The sequence below is a fragment of the Nestor notabilis genome, unplaced genomic scaffold, assembly GCF_000696875.1.
Source record: "Nestor notabilis isolate BGI_N333 unplaced genomic scaffold, ASM69687v1 scaffold29893, whole genome shotgun sequence".
NCBI classification, from domain to species: domain Eukaryota; kingdom Metazoa; phylum Chordata; class Aves; order Psittaciformes; family Psittacidae; genus Nestor; species Nestor notabilis.
The window spans coordinates 28656-50932 of record NW_009921977.1 but is presented as its reverse complement, the minus strand read 5'-3'; the positions used below and the strand labels follow the sequence as shown (position 1 = coordinate 50932).

Below are 22277 nucleotides of genomic sequence, written 5' to 3'. Positions count from 1 at the left end.
TAGGTACGTCATTATTCTGGTGTAAGCAAAACTGGGTTTGTTGAGGTACGACTGTAAAGGTCACTGTAAATTTCTCCTAATGAGTAGAACTGAACCTCAAAGTGTAGAGGTATAGATTGGTTATGAATCTTTCCTGCCAGCTGTAACAGTTTTGTATCTACATCTTCTACCTCTACAAAAGTGTGTTCCACAAAGGAAGAAAAGAAAAAAAGTGGGAAGAAGATACAGTGGAACTGTTACTGAAAGTGCTGTCAAACACCCCAAATAATAAAAAACACTGCAGAAGGCCTTGGTTTGGGTTTGTTGTGTTTGGGTTTTTTGTTGGTTTAGTTGGGTTTTTTAAAGTTCTGGAGTCTTTCAGCAAGATTCTGTTTGTAACAGTAAAGTGACTTGGAAGATACTTTGTTTACGTGTCCCTTTAAACTGAGTGGAAGGGCACTTCCTTCATGTTACTTATTACTCTCGTTTTATTTTAATTGTGGAGTCTGACCTTAGGAGCAGTAAAGGTTATAGTCCCTTCAAGTCAATCTGCAACTTGCTGTTTGTGAAGTAAATAAGTCAGTGGTGCTGATTCATGGTAGATGAAGATGTTCTCCTTTGACTTAAATTGTACTGCTGTGACTCAGGCTGTAACAAACTGCAGGCTAATTTCTCACAGAAAAACTAAGCTTATACAATACTCGTTAATATTCTTGATTACAATCTAATTGTATTTCAAAATTCCTTCACTAGGCTCATTCCAGCCGACAAATGAAATGATGCTCAAGTTCTATAGCTTTTATAAACAAGCAACCCAGGGACCCTGTAACATTCCACGGCCTGGATTTTGGGATCCGATTGGTAGATATAAATGGTAACTTTTCATGAGTTATTGTTTGGTGGTGGTGTTTGTTTGTGGGGTTTTTTTTGGGGGGAGGGGAGGGTGTTTGGGGGTTTTTATTAATGCTTAGCATGGAGAGGTTTAGAAGAGTGCCACTTGGAGAAAGTGTTTAGTGAGTTTGTTTATCTCTTAAAGAATGTCCAAAACCTTTGATGCTTGAATTCATTTTCTGTCTTGTGTTCCAGCTTTCTTGCTCAGGTAACTTAAAATTTCTCAGAGTTGCAGGTGAATACCTTCCCTTGGGTTCTGCAGGTGGGCAAGTTTTTCTTGGGCAAGCACCATCATGGTACCTCTGCAGTGTTTATCCCATGTTGTAGAATGAAATTGTAGGTGCTCTGCAGAAAGTGTGATGTGGATGAGTCTGGAATTCTTCCTTCTCAAGTTTTCATGTGTAATGTGAGCCTGAAATAAGTTTGTGCTCATTGACAGCTATTAATACAGCTTCAAGCTCTTGGGGAGAGTTCTGATTTATGTGTCTTTCTGGTTTGTCTGCTCAATGGTAGGGATTCCCGCTGTCTGTATTTTCCTTGTGCTGGGAAGGCTTCTAATGCACCAGATTGCTAAGATCTGTTTGAAAAGCCATGTGAATGCTTTGCTTATTATATTTTAGTAAAGACTTATCCTGAAGTACAAGTATTATTACTGTCTTTATGGTCATGGTCATCTTGTCTTGGGATCTGTGAAGATTCCTGTGACTTCCCCTAACCCCCACCAGCACCCCCCACCCCCATTTTTCTTTCCTTCCTTTCTCCCCAAGTCAGGTCAAAGGGTCTATCTTCGCAGAGGACTAGGGCAGTAAGCTTTCTGGAACATGGTTGGTTGTACCTGAAACATGAGCCACCAACCTTGGGTTTTGCTCTAAGTGGGACAAATACTCTGGCAAGAGGGAAGGAGAGTGACAAATCAAGAATCAAGTGCAAGACTGAGTATGGAAATGTTTTATTCCAGTCTCTGTTCTGACATATTCCTTGTGCGATACCGATAAATCGGATTTGAGCTTTCTGTGTTGCAGAGTTGGAGAGCAAGAGATTTTTTAGGTCACAAGTAGCTACAGTGGTAACTGGGGATGATGGTTAAACTGTTCTAACTTGCTGACAACTGTTTGCAAGTGCTGGCTGAAGTGTCTGTGCCTGCTTTTTTTCTACAGCAGAGAGTCTTAAAAAAATCCAGTGGATCAAAAGGGAAATGTGTGTCTCATATCTGGGCTTGTTAACAGCTTACCAGGTACAAGATGATAGTCTGTTAGCGAGGAGCTCTTCAGTCCCCAGGCTGTTCAGTTTGTTGCTTCTCTGTTGATGTACCACTATGTGATTATCCTTGCAAATTATGTATTTGGACTTAAAAAAGTGAATTGTTGTTGCATTTTGTTTGTACGAGAGGAACTTTGGGCATTACATAACTGACCTACTTAAGGCCAGGCTTAAAAAAAAATAATCCAGTAGGCTCTGGAGATAGTGGAGATGTATGCGGCTTTCTTTTCTAGGGATGCTTGGAGTGCCTTGGGAGACATGTCCAAAGAAGAAGCCATGATAGCCTATGTTGAAGAAATGAAAAAGGTAAGTTTATTAATGAGTGGGAGGGATCTTCTAGAACAGATGTTCCAGAAGTAAATTAGGGAACATGAGGGAGATCTTGCTGACTACTGTCAAAGCTCCAAATGATTTAGTCCCTACGTGAGCCATTACATTTCAGTTCTACACTGTCTGGTCCACAGGGAGAAGAAAATTATGTAGTTCCTTCCAAAGCCGTAGAATTTGGGTTGTTTTCAGAGAAACAGGAGAGCTCTAGCTGATGGAAAGCTTAAATGACAGAGCTAAAGAAAGGTAAACCTTGATAAAGGAGGCAGTGGGTGAAAAAGTGGAACTTTAAAGTACAGCGAAAGAAAAGCTGAAAAGCTGATTTGTTGCAAACTGCCTCAGTTCTCAGAGTTGAGAGGTAACTGATCCTTATCTTAGAAAGGAAAGAACCAACCTTCCAGAAGGACTTCAGGAGCAAGAGTCTCACTGTCATGACTGGAGGCATGAGTATAATCAAATATGTAATCTTCTCTGATTTTTTTTTTTTTTTTTCAAGAAGAACTCAGCAACCTGAATTTTCTGTACTTGTCATGAAAATACTCCTTGTATGTAATAGTTCTAACTATTATATACATGCATATGTATGATTACAACTGAGTAATTTGGTCTGTCTTTCTTGGAATAGATGTGTAACTTGCAAACAGTCATAGTTATTAAGCAGGAATTGCAGCATTAGCTGAAGTAAACATCAGAATTAAAGTAATTGTCTTTTGTTAACTAACTCTTCACTGCAGTCTTTACACTGAAGGTCTTCTAGGTGGCCTTTCCAGTTTAAAGATTGTTTACTGTCAATCCAGATAAAAGTATCATTGTAATGTATTGTTGTAATGAGGTTAGCATCAAGGAGCAGTTCTACTCTGAAGACACTTGCTTTTCTCCTAGGCCACTATCTTGACATTGATCTCTTAAGATGTCTAATGATTGATACAACAAAAACTTCTACTAGGCATGGAGATGGAGTCTGACCACTGTTCTTCTTCCTGTCTGTAATTTTGATAATTTAGTTCCTGCTGGTGTTAATGTAGTTGCTTTAAAATGAAAAATAAACAGCTCCAGAAAACACAGAAAGCCAAATATTCATTTGGTCAAAAATCCCACTAAATTTTAATAATTCCATTTGAATGCATGCCACAAAAGCTAGTACTTTATTTCAAATCCCAGGCTCAAAATGCATTAATGCTTAAGTAGAGAACCTTGTTTTTTTCAATGCAGTAATTGATTTGGTCAGGACACTAAAACTAAGTGAAACTGCAATGTTTGTTGTAAAAAAACCTTCTAGTAAGCCTCCTGTGACAAAGTGTACTCTCTTGACCCTAATAAAGCACAAATATTCTGGCTCTTGTAGGGATTGAAGAGTAAATGGCTTCTTGCCTCACTCAGCTTTGAAACTGGGGAATCTGTTTACCCTGCTGTGGTGCTGTTTCAGCTCTCACACTTGAAATACTAGCTTCAGCTTTTCCAACCCGATTGATTCTACTTGAAATGTCCATGGAAGTGCATTTCAAATGGATCCACTGGGTTGTTTTATCAGCACATACTGCACTAATCCTTGTGGTGTTACTATGGGCATTCTGCTGTTGCTGCATAGGTATCCATGTCTAAGGGGGCAAAACCCTACTTGTATACTGATATCACAGAACTGTGTTTAAGAGTGTATAAGATTGCTATATTCCCCCCCCTGCCCCTGGGGCATGTCCCTAGCATTATTTGCACATCATGTTTGGGCTGTACATGCATCAGATGACCCTGTTACAAGATACTTTTTATTATGAACTTGTTTGTGGGGTTTTTTTGGTTAGTTTTTTCCCTTCATGTGGTACCCTTGAAAATGGGAGCTGTTGAGGAATGTGTCTAAGTGAGGTTTTTGAGGTGCTGGTGGGAGATGACCAAACATAATCTTGGTCTTAGCTAAGAGCCCAGGTGCATTTTGTTTAAGGTTAATTTAACTTCCAAGTAGCATTTCTGAAATTTTGTACTGCAATACTCTTTAATTTATTTACATTTCAGATACCTTAGTTTGTTTTATGTTAGAAATGAGTGATACCTTGGCATAAGGAAGAGTTAAGACTATATGGTGTTTTTAATTTAGAACAAGAGTCTTCATATATGGAACTGTCTGACATCCAAAGAAAACAGTAATAAAGACATGTAATAACTTACTTTGCACTTTCAAATTTTAAGATTCTGTGTTATGCCTAGTGGCTATATAAATAAGCAACTGATTTTGCTTGTGGAAGTATTTGCTATTTTTCTTGCTCACCTGAAAGCTAGCAGTTACAAAACTCTAACAGGAACTGTGTGGTAAGGCTCTAAGAATTGCTCCAAGATTATGTTGAGGTGTATTCAGAACAGATGAACAGCAGTTATGTGCATTGTAGAAATAACATGTATGAAACAATTTACAGTGCAGACTGTAGAAGTAAATCCTTAGCAAATACAAGTGTTATTCTAGAACAGTTTTCTTGTTTCTCCCAATGTTATTATAGTTTAAAAAAAAAAAAAAAAAAAGAAAAAAAAATTAAAATCACAGAACTGTCCTGGCTCTGGTTTGTCTCCAGCTCGGTGTCTGAGCACAGAGCATTTCTCTCTAACAAATATGGAATGAATTATATACACTGAATAGATCAGAGAAGTGGCAGTGAAACTGCGGATTGATAAGATTATTGGTATCCTGGATTGGTTTGCAAGTGTTGACTTGTTACCTGCTAGTCTGCCTGACACTGCTGCTTTGTGAAGTAATGCTGTAGCTTTTGCTTCTACTGCTTACTGGTATGCTTGGTGCTTTTGAGCAGCATGTTCTATGGCAACTTGTTTCTCCATCTGTTGCTTTCTTGGTGGTCTTCTGGAGGAGGGGGTGTACTGTAGCTGTTAGTTTGCTTCTACAGAGTCTCTTCCTATAGCTATTACCTCTTTAAAAATAATAATAAAAAATAGGGTTAGGGAATAAAGCTATTGGCAAAAAGTTTGGTTGAATGGACCTTAAACTAGAATTGGACAATAATATCATAGAATCATAGGATGGTTTGGGTTGAAAGGTATGCTTTTAAAATAATACTTAGTTATTAAATATCTATTTAATCTACTTGAGAGGTAAGATTTTGCATTCCTGTCAGATGATTGAAGGTACTGGTTTCGTAACGTAAAATAAAGGAATTTTTACTAAATTAAGTCCAAGCGAGTTCAAGAGCAGAACTTGGTTCTAGTTTGCTGCTCTTGGTTCTGGTTTGCTCTTCAATCTTTGTACCGTCCCAATTTTGCTGTATTCTGATGGCAGATGCATTACCTCTCCCATCTTCTCTTCACCTAAGAAAAGCTAATATAGCTAGTTCAGATTCATTTATGGTAGATTAGCTTTATGTTATTTTCCTTTAATAACTAAAAAAAAGAAAAAAAGAAAATCAGAATAATGTGGTGAAATGTTTTACAATGACCAGCAGTTTCTAAAATCAGTTGAAATGAATGGATCATTGAAATGCTGTTTCATAAGATGCTTCATATTTTGGACTTGTGCAGATACTTGAGAGTATGCCAATGACGGACAAAGTTGAAGAATTACTACAAGTAATAGGCCCGTTCTATGAAATAGTAGAAGATAAAAAGAACAGAGGATCTGACCTAACCTCAGGTTCGGACAAATAACTTCCTTTTTACTACTGCTAATCACAACTCCAGAATTTTGGGGGCTTGTTTTCTGGAAATGATTTTAAAGCTAAATGTTGCATCTTTCTGTTCATTCTCTTTACCGTATGGCAGTTCGAATGGAGAAAGTCTCTAAGTATTTGGAAGGTAGGAATAATAAATTATGTGTAAATTCATCTCTTCCATTGTTTTGGTGCTGTAGTAACTTCCTGCTAACACCCATAACTTCTGGGCTTGCCACCTCATTAGACTGGATTTTGTTTTAGTTTGCTTTTGTGGTACAAAACCAAGGTAGACCCAGGAAGCTGCATGTTTTGTCCTTGTCTACAGACTCTTTAAGCTGCTGAAGGAAGTCTCTTCCCCCGCAAAAAGGAGAGTATTTAAAACAGCTCCCCCAACCAAATCTAGTCTCTGCTTTTCCATCAGTAAAGGAACAATTAATGTGTACTGTTACATCCTGATGTATCTGTGGATTATCAAATTGCATGCAGAGTTGGTAATCCAGCTCTGCCATCTGATCTAAAATCTAAAGAAATCTACAATTGAAATCCATGGTTTTGTACGTATTAGAGAAACCATGATTGAAGAATATAAGATGGGTTTGTGAAGTTAAGTTTTCTGAGGCTCAAGTTCAGGAAGTGGATATCTATTTAAACATTTTAAATCTCTGACAAGTGGCAAACCCATTGGTGTCATAGCTGCATAAAAATCAGTGTGGTAATTTTTATGTAGCAATACCATTGTGAGAACGTTTTGATAATAGTTATTATGTGACAGGTAATGCATTCATAAGGTTGTAATATAAGACTTACAGTTGTTTAAATCTGGTTTAAAATTACAGTTAAAGTTGAAATACAACAGGGTAAAACTTGAAACAGTCTTTTAAAAAACAAATCATTGCACAAATTAATTGGTTTAATGTGCTTAAGTAGGCGTCAACTGGTTAAATTGCCTTTTGCATGCAGCATGCACCCTACCTTAAAGGAAGATAGTTTTGTATCATGTCTCAGAGAAACAGAAATAGTTTTTCATTGTTTTTGAGGAAAGGCAATGGTAGAAGTTTTTAAATGGCCATTTTGAAAGCTGTGTGATTTTTTTATTTTTTATTTTTTTTTTCCCCCTCAACTAAAATTCTGTATGCTTCATGTCTGGGATTTAATGAGCTTGCCTGACAGCTGGATTGACAGGCAGTCGGTAGATTCAGGTTGATGATCTATGTAATAAGGATCTACTTGGACTTGGTGTCTATGGCACAGTGCCAAAATCTACTTTTTAAAGTGACTTATTTAGGCAAACAGTGAATCACAGAAGTTAATAACAAATTATCAGTAACAAATCTATCATATTGTTTTTGGTTTTTTTTAAAGAGGCAGCTTAGCCATAAGGCAGTGTAAGTAAAACAGAATAGCAAATTTCAGCTCTGTCTTGTCCTGTCAGTGTTGCAATAAATCTAGTGATATGTCATCATTCATACAGTTTAAAGCTGCAACATCTAATTAGGCCACAATGAATTAAGACAATTTTCGCAAAGTCCATTGAGTGTTATAACTTTACCATTGCAGTTGAGAATTTGAAACCCTTTCTTCAGGGCTCTAGCCAGTTTTCCAAGCAAAAGTGAAGCTGGAAATAATTATTGTTGTTTACAGTACAAGTCTCAAACTATTTCACGGAATTAAGGAAGTGTAAGTACCTTCAATCTTCCGAATTCTTGCTAAAGAATAGAACCAATGTGCTCAAGTCTGTGTTGAGGTGGTATAGACACTGGCAGCAACACTGTTAAACATTAACACATTGTTACGTTTTGGTTGCATTAGTTTCTCCACTCTCATTTGTTCCATTGTCTCTAAGCCCCTACTCTCAATAGCTTCTGTTGTAGAAGGTATTTCTTTTCGTGGGCAAGCAGTTGGTATGTTCTGAAAACTGGGACCCTTCTCTTGAGTCTCTCACTTCGTACTGTAATCCCCCACCTTCTGGCCCATTCTGGTTTGAGTTCACCTTCCAGTCTTCTTCCATCAGATTTTAATCTGTATGAAAATCATTATCTAATGGTTTAAGAATTGCATGCTTCCTCAAAATCAGCAGTATTCTTGAACTAGTCAAAAAGTTTCTATGGAAGTTTAGTGTGCATCAGCTGTGACCGGTATATGATCTCTGGCAGACTGGCCTCAACAGAAAAGTGTAGCCTTTTAAAATTTAATTTCTACTCCTTGTGGTTTCATTGAAATTGTTGAATACAAACCATTGAACTACTGTCTTCCTGGATCAGTAGAGCTTGTGGCTTTCCTTAATAAAGAACACTGAAGCCTGACATGCCAGCATTACAATGACTTATAACATCTACTAGACAACTTGGACAAACTTGCCGGATCCGTGGGTTACAAATATCCAGACTTGGATGTGTTGGTAAAGAAAGGAAACTAGAGAATTCCCTCTAATAGGCTGAGCAAATCTGACTGGTATTTCAAAACTGTATAACCTTGGTAGTGTTTTGAAGACTCATCTTGCAGCTGTGTGAGAAAAGGTTCTCTGGAAAGTTCAGTCAGTAGTCTCTTCCTGACAGGTGTGAAGTACTTCTGTACAGAGAAAATTATTGAGAAATTATTTTCAGGTACATAAAACCCTGGACATCAAAGAAGAAAATGGGCTTTTAGCTATCATAGTGCTGCAGAAGAGAATAGGTAACTTGCAGTATTGCAGAAGGATGCTTTTGTTTGCAGCTGCTGGAAGAATAAGTTGGGGAAACGCTTTAGAAGAGCAACCTTTTAACTTTTTGCACTTCCTACTAAATTCACAAGAAGCGCATGTCGAAGCCAATGCTAAAAAGAAGCTTCAAAATACCATTGCTCAGGGAATTTGAAATTTTCAGAATTTGCATTCAAGCTTTCTTGTTATGTTACACCTGCAGGAGCCAAAGGTGGGCTAGAATTGGCACCTTACTGATCTGATACTGGGTGAAAAACATAAAGAGTTTCAGAGCCAGCTTGTCCTTCTGAATGTGTTGTGGATGTTTTCTTTTTTCTGAATGTGAGTAAATTCAAAGCAGAAAAAGAAAATCCCTACTTGACAGGCCCACACTAAGTTATCTCAGCAACTAAGCAAAGTATCTGGAAATTTGTCACAAGCTCTTCAGTAGAATTTTCCTGTGTACTCCTTCTGCTTTGTGATAAGGCATTTGATCTGTTTTAAAATGCTGCTAAATAAAGATGACCTTTGCCTTTATGTTGAGTAGTAGTACTCTTTGTAAGCCTTTGTGAAGATTATGTTGCTTCCAGTAATGATAAGTTATGCACTGCAGAGGCTGCGGAAAGTTTTGGCATTATACTCCTCTTAAATTTTGTCATCCTAATGAGTGCTTCTCTCCTGAAAACTTTGCTCCCAGCTGTCTTGCACAAGATGAAGCCCTGTTGGAGCAAGGTGACTCATTGTTGCATAGGCAGACTTCGGGCAGTGCTGGTAGCGGTGTAGCATGTTGGCACTAGGAGCCCATACAGGACACTGCTTTGTAGCAGCTTGTGTGAATGGCAGAATTTGACCTGACTCACAGGCAGATACAGCTATTTAACAACTTGCTTAGTGCCTTCCTGCATCGGATGTGGGAGTTAGGTTTAAAAAAGGATGCTCACTGAGGCTTGTGTGCTTTTAAAACAAACCAATACATGCAAACACATTTCAAAGGCAGTAGTTAGTACAGGACATAGGTCAGCAATTGGTGGCACACTTCCTACTTGTTTGTGGGCCTCTTCTGTGAAACACCCTCTATTTCCTTCTTAAGCTCACTTTTCTGTCTGACTTCAAAGATACTTGCTAAACTGATTTCCTTCATTCTCCTCCTTTCTTCACTAGGATTTTTAAGGGACTCAATGGCTGTGAATTTTCTTGATGCTTTGTAAGAAGAGGGGAAAAAGCTAAAATCCTTGCTAGTCTGAAATTGCTGTGCTTCAGTAGGGTATGTTAAGCCGGTGGAAGCATCCCAGTGAGGAGGGGCATCAAGGCAGGGCAAGCATGGGGCAGAAGGAGCTGTCCTTTAAACTACTTCTCCTCTTCTAGTTTCCAGGGATTATCTGTAATCTTGACTACAGCTGTTAGCTTGTATTCAGAGAGGCTACTGTGAAACTTACTATACAAAATCTTTTTGTTACTATCTCAGTAGTTCAGTAGCTTACCTTCAGAAGCATCTAGAACATTCTCTGCAGCATTGGCTGCAGGATGGGATTATTATAGGATTAAGGGCTGGGCCAGCAAGTGCCAAAGTCAGTGGAGAGTCTCAAGGAGATAAGGATCAGTGTCTCAACAAGCTGTGGCTTGTCCTGTTGCAGTATATACCTGCTTCAGACTTTCCAGCTCAGAACTGAGCTTATTTTGTGACTTAACTTTAACCTGATGGTTTTATTCCAGTGCTGTCTTAATAATGTTGAAAAACTAGGGCAGAGCATCAGCATAGCTCAAGCCTGAGGATATCAACAGCAATTCTGTCATACATAGTAGTAGCGAATATATCCCCACAGGGTGAGCAGCAGAGTATCCAAATGTAAGATTAAAAACTTTTTTTTCAATGTGGTGGGGAGCTAAGAGAAGCTTTCTTCCATGAAAAGCAAAACAAAGCCTGTCTTTATTCTTTTTCATGCTGGATTGGGTCAACAGGAACAGTTTTTGTGCATAACTGGTCTTTGGACCTGGATTTTCTTTTTTTCCTCCAGCCAGACAACAGTTCCCTGCAAAAGGGAAAAGAAGTTGTCAAAAGCTTTTCAGGTTTTGAGAATCTAGCAGATGTACCCACTTCATAGAATCACAGTATGGTTTGGGTTGGAAAGGACCTTAAGATCATTCAACTCCCCCTGCCATGAGCAGAGACACCTCACACTAAACCATGTCGCCCAAGGCTCTGTCCAACCTGGCCTTGAACACCTCCAGGGATGGAGCATTCAGAGCTTACTTGGGCAACCCATTCCAGTGCCTCACCACCCTCACTGTACAGAACTTCTTCCTTATATCTAATCTAAACTTCCCCTGTTTAAGTTTAAACCCATTACCCCTTGTCCTTCCACTACAGTCACTAATGAAGAGTCCCTCCCCAGCATCCTTATAGGCCCCCTTCAGATATTGGAAGGCTTCTATGAGGTCTCCACGCAGCCTTCTCTTCCCCAGGCTGAACAGCCCCAACTTTCTCAGCCTGTCTTCATACGGGAGGGGCTCCAGCCCCCTGGTCATCCTCGTGGCCCTCCTCTGGACTTGCTATAAAATGTTGGTGTCTTATCTTTTAGAGGTCTCACTTGTGTCAGATCTTGTGATGAGAGAACTGAAATTCAGATTTCTTGCACCTCTGTTCTACAAAGGCAAGCTATAAAGCAGCAGTAGACACAGGTATGGGAGGCTGGGGAAGAACAGATGTAGGCAGTCATATCTTGATGGCTCTCAGGAAAGTGCTTAGTGGGCATGGGGGTGTTTCATGCGTAACTTTGTTACAGCAAAAGTAATTACTTTAATCATAGCCTCTAAGATGTATGGAAAAGCCATCTCTGTTAAGCACACACACTCTGTTAAGCCACCTGTGTTGTCTGTGAGACTGGGCATTGTAAAAGGCTGTTCAACTGGTAGGCTTGGAGTAGATGGCGTGAGAATATGATCTTCATGTTATTTCCTGTTCGGTTTGGTTTTTTTCTTGTGCAGGGCAAAGCAATTTTTGATTCAGGCTACAATATTACAGACCAGAGTTTCTGGACTATGAGTGACTCAGCAATATGGGGTTTTGTTGCTTTCAAGCATAATTCAATTTTCTTTATTGGGTTCTGAGTTTACTGTATTCATGTTTGGTATTTTCTGGGACAAAACTCAAGAGCATAATGCTCCTCTACTTGTCATGCAAAGTGTAAGTTCCAGCTGTTGACTGTATCTCTTCCATACAGAATAGAGCTTAGCAAGTCTTGCTCACTCTCCCAGAGCGAAGTAGGACCAGACATGGGGACATCCTGGATCCTGGAATGGTCTCACTATTCTTGCAAGTTACCATAAATATCAAAGCAGCAGCTATTCTTGCTGTTTGTTCTCACTTGGGATTGTTGGTGAAGGTGCTGACAGGAAGTTGGCAGAGCCTGGATCCGTTGGTCTTGCTGCACATGCACCATGTAACTGAGCTGCCTGTGCTTGGTGGCCCTGCACTCTGGATGTCCAGTGGCCATCGTGGAACTACCTGCCAGTGCTGGGAATGCCTGTGGGGCAGCTGCTGTTCTCCTGGGCTGCTTTGTCAGGAAATCCCAGGCAGCTTGTCTGTATTGGCAGGCTCAGGAGTATCAGGGAGGAGGGGAATCCATCTAAGTCAACCCAAAAACTTGGTATCCTTATTTGAATGGAACATGTTCTGAAAATTCAAGGGAACAGATACTGTTGGTATGGATGGAGATGAGAAACTCCATACCTACTGAAGTGTAAAGGTGTCCAGGATGACCAGTGAACCTAAATACCGTACTTGCAATTTAATATAAATGTCTGAGAAGCTGCTATTGTCTTTGTGTGTTCTTATCCACAAACTATTGTTTTGATGTTTATAAATGGTAAATAAAGACATGAATATTGCTGATTAAATTGTTTTATGGAGCAGGGGCACGTCTTAGGCTGTAACAGCTTGAACAGCAGACAAGCAGAGAGAGGAATGATGGCAAAACAAGGCTGCAGGTTTTTTAGTATAATAAAAGAAAAACAGAAAGGAGAAAAGGCTTCATTTTCTGTTATAGTAAAGTTTAGGAAGACTAACCAACAAGAAAGGAAAACTATTTAGAGGAAGAACTGGCTGCCACAATCTGTGCGTAGGGAATACATTTTTCGGGGAACTTAATGCTTTATGCACTTAGAAGTGATAAAACAGTGGTAGTTAAAGTAAGGAATTTTGTATTTTTCTGTCTTTTATTTTTGATGGATCCTTCTGAAATCTCTTCTTATTTGTGGTGGCAGCTTGTTTCAGTAGTATGGAACAGATGTTACAGAGCAGGCTCAGCCCCTGGAAATTTTCTTTGTAGTGTGCTATATTAAAAAGAATGGAAGGAAATGAGGATATAGAAACTCTTGTTCTTCTAGCTGAAGAGCTTATTGCTCCCAGATGCTTGCATATACTCCTCCTCTCTCACTGCAGTCACTCCTTGCAGTGGACTTTTTGCAGTATTTTGATACATCAATTTCAAAAAGGAGGTGGAGATTTGTAACTAAGTGTATTGGAAATGGCAGAACATGGTTGCATTAACTTGGAATTGAAGGAGGGAGCCTACTTGGATCGGTAACAAGCATGAAACATCCTGTTGTGATGGTAGGAAAAGAATTCCAGTTACCTGATTATCAAAACAGTTCCGTACAGCATATAGATCTCTGAGACTTAATACAAAAATTTTGACAAAGCTTGAATCTACTTATGGTATGTTACAAAAGCACTTAATTTTTAAGTGATGAAGGCGTACACAGCTAGTTTAATGTTTTATGGTCTGTTTTGCCTGCTGTTGTAGACTGTCTCGGGATCACTGGTACTTGAAAAGTGTGTAAGATGCTATAGGACTAGGGTGAGGATACCATGTTGTGCTGAGCGAACCATCAGTACAGCTCCAGCAGTGCATGTTAATTTTGTATTAGAATTATGTACCTCAGAAAACCAAAAATACCAGGCATTTGAGAAAAACCTGCTAGGCTAGGTTTAGTTCAGAAAATTACCCTCAAGCTGGGGCAGATCCACAGAGGTATTTAAGTTTCCAACTCCCTTCTGGGTAGCAAAACTTGCCTTGAAATATGCGGGGAGTTAGAAATCAAATACATGTTTTTGAGAAACGTTATACAGATCACTGAGGAGAATTGTAGTGCTGACTTTAAAGAAATATATTTAGAATTACTCTAAAGAAATCTCTTCATAGAGCTGACACAAGAAAAGAAACACCTAGTGAAAGCTTGTAGAGAGGCTGCGTGTCTGTTCTTTGCATCCTTTCCATCTCACCATATTCTTTTGTTAAATTCTTCTTCCTTCTGTTTGCATGTTGCTGTTACGCAGCTCTTACTATATAGCATTAAAAAGCCCCCCAACAATCCAGGCTTTTATGGAATTTAACTTCTTGCGTAGCTACAGAGCAGTACAGCTTTGATTGAGAAACGTGTCACGAATCTCCCAGTTGAGTGTTGTAGGCAGTGAGACGAAAATAAGCTAAGAGGGATTCTGTAGTATCTAAACCAGGACAACAGAAAAAGCTAACATTTTGCCTGCATTTGATGTGGGTAAACAGAGTAAAGGGGGCAAGGATTAGCACAAAATAAGTAAGTTTTTAAAAGCTTGCTTGACTTACATCATTCATATTGAAAGAGGCATTCCTCAGGGATGCAGGGTAGCATTAACCTACCAACAGGGACTGTAGATATCACTACTAGTTGGCTCTGTTTAGTCTTCAACCCTGTCACACCCAGTATTGGCCATCACCGCTAGTTTGTTAGCAGATGCTCAAGCAAACAAGGAGGATGGGAGCAAGCTGTGTTTTTAACATGCAGTAAGAACAGTTGGGGATGGACCTGATGAGGATAGCAGTGTAAAGGTTCTGAGGAAAAGTACACTATTAAGTGTGGTATTTCAAGTGGCCAAAACTCTACAATGCTGTGTTCTTCAGCCTCTGCATCAAAGTGATGCCTCTTTATGGTCTTTAGGAGCACCGTTGTTAAGAATAACTTTGTGGAAGAAATACGGTCCTGATGGATTTCAGTTCTTTGGGTGTCCCATAGCATGATAGTGTATATCTGTCACTCTTGATACATTCACTCAGTTCCCCCTTTGTTTAAATATGTGACGTATCACTTAGAAGTTTCCCCAAATGAATAAATCTCCTTACTGAAATTAAGTAGGGAGAAAACATGCCTGAATATATGAAGACCTTTCCTACAAAAAAGAAAAGTGTGAACCTTAAGAAGAAAGCTTATGGTATAGCTGGGACTTTTTACATTATCTTTGGTAGGGTGAGGAGGTTTACAGTTTAAATTCACCTTCTGTCACAGCTAAATGTTCCTCCTAGTCTTGTCTTTCCTGTTTACTCCCACGACTGGGTAGGACACAAAGGGTGATGCCTGCCTTACTGTGCCAGGGGAGCTGTGTCTGCGCTTAAAAGCTCACCCTGTGAGGACTTAACTGCTACGTTATCCTCCTCACATTGCTGCTTCTCAGAAAAACATATTGAGAATTTGGTTTCACAATAAATGAGACATGCTCATGAGAAATAAACTGGGAATGTGCTGGTATTTTTCTTTTGTGACAGAAAAAAGTGTTTTTCAGTGAGGAGAAAAGGTGTGGTTGCTTATATTTTTGTCTGCGAGACAGACCATAGTTTTTGCAGTTCTTTTTTTACAATAAAGAATCATTCTTTTTTAAATCTTCAGATAAAAGCTGGATTAAATCAATCTAAAACAGTGATGCAGGGTGCCCACAGAAACCTTACCTTGCAGTAAAACTAAGGTGAACAGGATATTCAACATACTATTCCTGTACAAGAAATTAAGGTTTGGGTTTTTTTGAAAACCACTGTGGATAAGCTTTGAAACTAGAGGAATGTGGGAATCTTCATTGCAAGATTAAAGCAGAAACCCCTTAGCTCTAAATTACCATGCAGCAAAGAAAGTGGCAGAGCTGGTTTGGCAACTGCAGTATAATTATCATTTTACTGTTTAATGTTAAGCCTAAATGTAAGAATTAATCTCTCAAGGTTCTGACAAGGGAATGTAGAAATTATGCAAATGGGATGCTGTGGTGACAGTTGAAACAGAATACAGCCTTGGGGTCAACATGTAAACTGTGTGTCTTGCAGAAACTGTCCCCTCTTTGTACCTTAATGACTCTGTCCTAAACTAGGAGGCTTAGATGATCATCAGGTTGTACTTAACCATATCTTTTTTACAGGATATGGTAGAATTGTCCCTTAAATTGTTATTATTTTTTAATAATCTTTATGTTGCAATTCTTTGTACAGTCAGAGTGAATTGTTTGTGATCCTCAAAGCAATCAAAGAAGTGAAAACTAAGGATTTAGCAATGACTTTGTCTATTTCAAGATTTGGGGTTTGTTTTAAATATTTATGTAATTTGACATGCAAACAAATGCTCAGTGTATTTATTTCATTATCTTTTTCACTGAAATCAGAGAATTTATTTCCATATGCCCTTTGCTAGATAAAGATCTGTATAAACTTGAGTCTTCTTACCACCTTTTGTGTCTGCTTACATTGCTGCAGGAGAAGATGCATGGGATATTGTATTTACCTTCTCCAGAGTCCTGTTGCTTACATAATTGAATACAGTGTTTCAAAATTTTCCTTTGAATTGAGAGCATTTTTGAGGCATTTCAGCCCAAAAGGGAACTTCTATAAAACCACTGGGTTTAAAAGAACACGGCCACATGGGTCCTAGATAAAATGTTGCTGCAGCCACACTATAAGTGTGGGTAACAGCCTTGGTCTTGGTTAGAGTGGCTGTCTCCTGCCAGCAGGCTTCCTCAGTATCATTGAGAATCTCTTCTCCAGTAGTCAGGTAGTCTGTGTTGGGCCACAGAACATAAACATTAAACCAATTAAGGAAGAGTTTACAGAAATGAAGCTGTCATTATTGGGTACCTCTTCTAATATGGAAATACTTTTGTAGAACTGACTAATAATTTGAGGGTGCGGAGGGTTGTGTGTTTGTTTCTTTTAAAATACATCTTTTTTTTACCTCTTTGATTTTTTTCCTAGACCTTAGTAATGTCATGAATTCCACGCCGAATGTAAAGGCTGTGAATGGAAAAGCTGAAAGTAGTGATAGTGGAGCAGAATCAGAAGAAGAAGGGCTTCGTGAAGAGGAAGAAAAGGAAATGCAGCTAAATGGAAAGGGTATGTTTTCTGCACGTGGACCATTGTTTCTTCCAAAGTTATTCTTGACCACCTAAGTGGCAGAAAATCCCAAAGGATCGTGAATGCTGTATTTGTTCAGGAGAATTAGATGCAAATGCATGCAAATGCATGTGTGAAAAAATGGCAGTGTCTCAACCTGGGTTATAAAATTCAGAACAAGTACAGATTTGTGAGCTATGCCATACAATTTTTGACTCAGCTAAAAAGTCCTGTCAGTAGGTTAGCTAAAAGTCTATACCCTGTACTTTTTGATGCCAGTGCTGTTTGTGGGAGCTATTAATAGATACATGGGCTGTAGCTGCAGAATTGAAAATCACTTCTTTTTTCGTCTTCAGAAATAAAACAGAACTTTCAGAGATTGATTTAGGGGGTCCATGAAGAGTTTTGAGAAAAAACAACATCAAGTGAAAACCAAATGAAATTAAGTACTCGGGATTCTGTACAGGTTTTTACCTCCAAGAACATGAGGATTATTATTTAATTTATCAGAGAGACCTACTTGGGATTTGCTTTCATATGTTTTAAATATCATCTGCTCTTTGTGCAAGTTAAACTTGGTATTTACACTTTTTACAAGAACAGAACAATCTCTGCAAACATGAATCTATTTTGTTCTGCAGATACGTTGTACGTAGTCCATTAGAGTTAGCTACTTGAAGAAACACTTTGAGTATTGGGTGCATAGCTTTCTATTTGCAAGGTTTTCTTGTTCTTTTACAGGCTATAAGAATGTGAAATCAGAATCAGCAGTTGCTAAGGATTTCGAAGGTGTTGTTACTAATGGCAGTTACAAGGACAGCCTTATTGCAGATATGCAGAATGACATCCAGACCAAATCTGCCCTGAATGGCTTGAACCCAGAGGAAGAAATTAAGAACACTGAGCCAAGCCTAGAAATAGCAAATAACAGTGCTCACCAAGGTATTGTCCCTGGAAGACCATGCTTTCATTTGCACATATTTTTCATGGAAAATAATTCTTTTCTTGAAAGCTTAATCTTGGGATTCAGAGACCAGCAATGGTGCCTTTCAGTTGTAGAAACATGAAGAAAGACTACTTGGGAGAAAAAAAATAAATAATACCATAAGGCTTTCTTTTAGGATCTCCTGGAGAAAGAGACGAATTCAGACACAGGGCCCCAAACCCACAGAAATACAATTGCTTTTTCTTTTAAAAGCATTATATTACCTATGCAAGTACTACCCGCGTTTGAAAGCTGATCTGTAGTGAAATGAGAATCACTAATATCTTACTTGTCATTCTCAAAGGCTGAACATGTACATGTCAGTTTGTTGAAACTGATGTCTAAATGTAACATTTTAAAGCTAACTGGTAATTTCAGACAAAACTGTTTTATCCTGACCTTAGGAAAGAGAGTAGAATCTACAAGGTAAAATTAAAATTATCAGCTTATAATGCAGAAATGCTGGTGTGAGGTATAATTTTCCAATTAGGAAAAGTTTTATATAATTCCTATGTTAATATAACCTCTTTATTCAGAATCTAACTTTAGGATGACAGTTGTAGATAAAAGGTGCATGAGTTGAAGCTCACCTAGACATTTTAACTTGCTGTTTTACTCTTTGCCAGGCTTGGCTCACATCTACAAAGCATGTGTTAGTATGTTCTTTTCGTACAGGTGCAAATGAAGAGAGTACTGAAGAGATCTCAGCAACTCAGCACTTAACCAGTGATTCAGACAGTGAAGTTTATTGTGATTCTATGGAGCAACTTGGATTAGAAGAGGTAGGGGCTTAGTATTACTAGGTGTGTTTTGAGACTGGTGTGCTTACATTTAAATAGGTTCCTATCTGTCAGGTGAACGTGGACATGCAGAGGTGAATGAAGTAACTCACGTATACCTTTCTCCTGTCTGGACTATTTTTGTTCTTTTTGTCGTCAGTCTTTTACAAGTTGATTACTACTGATCTAAAAGCCTTGCTATTTTTTCCCTCAGAGAATTTATGTGAGGGGAAGATATAACAAACCAGCAGTACAAAGAGACTATGGGCTGTGTGCACAAATTAATTTAGGGTCTTGTAACATACACAGGGACCAGAATCCAGCTATCTCTGAGAAGCAGTGTCTTTGAAACAATGAGCTTTTTACATGCTCTTTTTCTGGCCTGATGAATCCTGCATTTGTTTCTTAGAATAAATAAATAGTTACACTTAGCAGGTGGCCTGTAGGCCAGTGCCTGAAAGTGGCCTAGGTCTAGAGAAGTGGGAGATGACAGTGATTTCTGGGTTCTCTTGTACTCTTTTCAGCCATAAATGTGCATCTCCAACTTTCATATAAGAGGTGGGTACCAACTGTGCTGGCTTAGTTTTAACTGAATCTGTGCTCCTGATGATTGTATTAACTGTAGTCTTAGTTGGCTTTACTAGCTTGGACCTTCTCCACAGGTCCAGTTTAAGCATGAGCTTTGTAGATTGTACTTAAACCTCTAGTTTCCTGATTCTGGGGAGGAACATATGAGTGATGCATGGGTTCAGAAGGCCAGTAAGCACACTGATACTGCATCATTCTGTTGTCCAGCTGTTGCCTGAGGATCTAGAGAATTCCTTTTAGCAAATCAAAATTTTATCCAGTAATGAAGCATGTTGGGAAAGCTGATTTGGTAGAAGTGCTGCAAGCTCTTTAATCTAGGTGATTTCCCAATCATCCTATGTATCTTTCAAGCTTGTTTGAGATTCTTTAATTGAAGTGGGTGGATTATCTGCCAGAATTTCCCAACCTGCATGAGAGAAGTCATAGTTTTAAACAAAATAACAAATGTTCAGGTATATGTAAATAAACATACAAGTAGCATACAGATGGATATACTCAAACTAGAAGAGGTTCATTTAAAGTATTAAATAGAGCTTTTTACTGGAAAAGCTACAGTAAGCACTCTGTCCTTCAGTTCTGATGATCCAGGTTTATGAACTGCTATCTGACACATGGGACTTTGGCAGCAGTTTCCATTTATTTGCCCCTTCTTTTGGTTATTCTGGCTTTCTCATGGAGTTATTTTCCAGCAAGCTGAGGTCCCCTTTCTGCTTCAGCATATCCTTGTGCAAGTGCTTGCGCTGAACAAAGGGTTGCTTGAGCCACCTTAAGGCAGTCCTGTTGCAGAACATGTGATCATGACCTGATCAACATGTATGTCATCTATTTTTAATGTCTTCCTGCAGTAGCACCCGTTTTGAGTGAGAAGTTGATGAATTCTGTGCCTTCCTTTTGTTTGGTGAGAGGTAGAGGGTGTGCAGCCAAGCTGTGCTGAACAGGTTGATCATAAGCAATGTGATCTCTCTGCTGTGTGTGTAAACACTGCCTACTCAGGGTTGCTGATGGCACGTGATGTTTGACCATGTGGTTCATGAATCCAGGCTGGGATACCACTTGCCTGTCTAGCAAGCAAAGCCAACTTTAAAAGGGAAAACTCACCATTTTAAGATTCTAATGTTCTATTTGACTGATTACTGAGTATTACTGTATGTTGGGAATGTCTGAAGTAATTCCAAGTGGTATCACTGTTTTGAGCATACTTGCCTCAAATACCTTTTCAGTCTGAAGACGACATTTAGACAATAGTAAGCACATTTTATAGGAAAACAACTGCTTCTGTTAAAAAAAATAGTCTTAATTCTGGGCAGACTATTTTCTTGAAGTAAAAGTAGAGATGATGCTTCTTCCTTTTATTGGTTAACTGTCACATTTTACAGAATTTAATGACTTGCTAATGTTAATTTGTAGCCCTTGGAGATCATCACATCAGCTAAAGGATCTTTAAAGCATTCATCCCATTTCTTGGATGTAGATCACAGTCTTCTATTAGAAAATACGGATTTTCCAAAGCGCACTTGCGTGACTTATGGGAATCTTCAGCCTGGAAATACCATAGAGGGAGCAGCTCAAGAGCAAGGTGAAGTCAAGTGTGGAGGAGAAGATGGCAAAGCCAGTAATGGGGGCCCTCACAAGGAGAAGAAGGGTGGAGATAAAGCAGATTTCTACAGTGTCAGAAGAGGGAGAGGTACTGTGCACCCTGCTTTTGTGTTCCCCGCTTTCCTGACTGCCATAAGTTACTGGTGTCTGAGAAGCACTTACCAACACTGTCCGTTGTCCATGTAGTGCTTCTGTCTTTCACAGTAAAAATAGATAACAAAATCCTAATTGCAGTGGGTAGCAATCAGTTTTATCTTCAGAGTGTTTATTTCATTCATACTAAGTATTATAAAAGGATTTTCTTTTGCTATGGAGATCTTGTATAAGCATATCAGCTGCTTCCGTTATGGCTTCCCTTAAATTCCAGCTGCTATATAGAATCATAGAATCATAGAATGGTTTGAGTTGGAAAGGACCTTAAGATCATCTAGTTCCAATCCCCCTGCCATGGGCAGGGACACCTCGCACTAAACCATGTCACCCAAGGCTCTGCCCAACCTGGCCTTTATGACACCTGTCTTTTTAGAAATGTAATTTTCAAAACCCGTCTGTGCATGGGAAGAGTTTCTCTACAAGTTACATGCTTATTTTTAAATGCATGTGCATTTATACCTCTATATTTGAAAATAGAGAGAGATGTTTGTTTCTTATTTGAAACCATGGAACATCTTGGAAAGCTATCAGTGACACATTGTTTTCTATATAATTGGGGTGTTAGCCACACCTTTGAGTGATTCTGATACTATCTATTATGATACTTAAAACTTAATGATTCTTAATCACATAATAGTCCAGATGTTCAGTTTATGTTGGACCTCTGCTCTTTTTAATTCTGTAATCCTTCTAATACTGTTACCTAGGAGCAGCACCATATTCCAGTAGCATGATCTGTAAAGTCAAGGATAAAGTTGTACTAAAAAAAAACCCCAGAAAGTATTTTATTATATATATCATGCCTTTTGTATGGCACCTATGTATAATCAGATGCAAAAATGAAAAAAAAAAAATCCAAATATAACATTTATATTGCAAACTATTATGAAGAACATATTATAGTTTAACCATCTCCCCTGCTTTTTTTTTGTTGTTTTACTTAGGTTTGCTGTGTGCAAGCAGCCCAGCTAGCCCTCTGTAGTTTAAAGGAGTATTGTAGGATTCAAGCAGTCATCTTTTCTCATCACTATATTCCAGTATTCTTTGTTTTCCAGCTGGAGACTGTGCCAAACTTAAAACACACCTGCCCTTGATAATAAGACAGATCTTACTTTCTTTTCACTAGGGCAGAATTTATTGCTGAACGTGACTGGATGTGAATTAATAATTTTTTGCTAAATGTTTATGCAGTTCTAGGACCTTGAGTGATACTGT

General features: G+C 38.8%; 1 protein-coding gene across 2 annotated transcripts in view; it reads left to right on the top strand.

Moving 5' to 3' along the window:
- Positions 1–737: 737 nt before the first annotated feature.
- ACBD5 (acyl-CoA binding domain containing 5) overlaps positions 738–22277 on the top strand; it is a 28016-nt gene continuing 6476 nt past the window's right edge. The window contains exons 1-7 of one of the 2 annotated variants that reach the window (XM_010011399.1): positions 738–853; positions 2364–2436; positions 5971–6082; positions 16824–16961; positions 17703–17903; positions 18622–18728; positions 20721–20997. In XM_010011399.1, the coding sequence (XP_010009701.1) occupies positions 756–853; positions 2364–2436; positions 5971–6082; positions 16824–16961; positions 17703–17903; positions 18622–18728; positions 20721–20997 (1006 nt within the window). In that variant the 5' untranslated portion in view covers positions 738–755. Of the gene's footprint in view, positions 854–2363; positions 2437–5970; positions 6083–16823; positions 16977–17702; positions 17904–18621; positions 18729–20720; positions 20998–22277 lie in introns of both variants that reach the window. The other variant, XM_010011400.1, reaches the window with a different exon arrangement.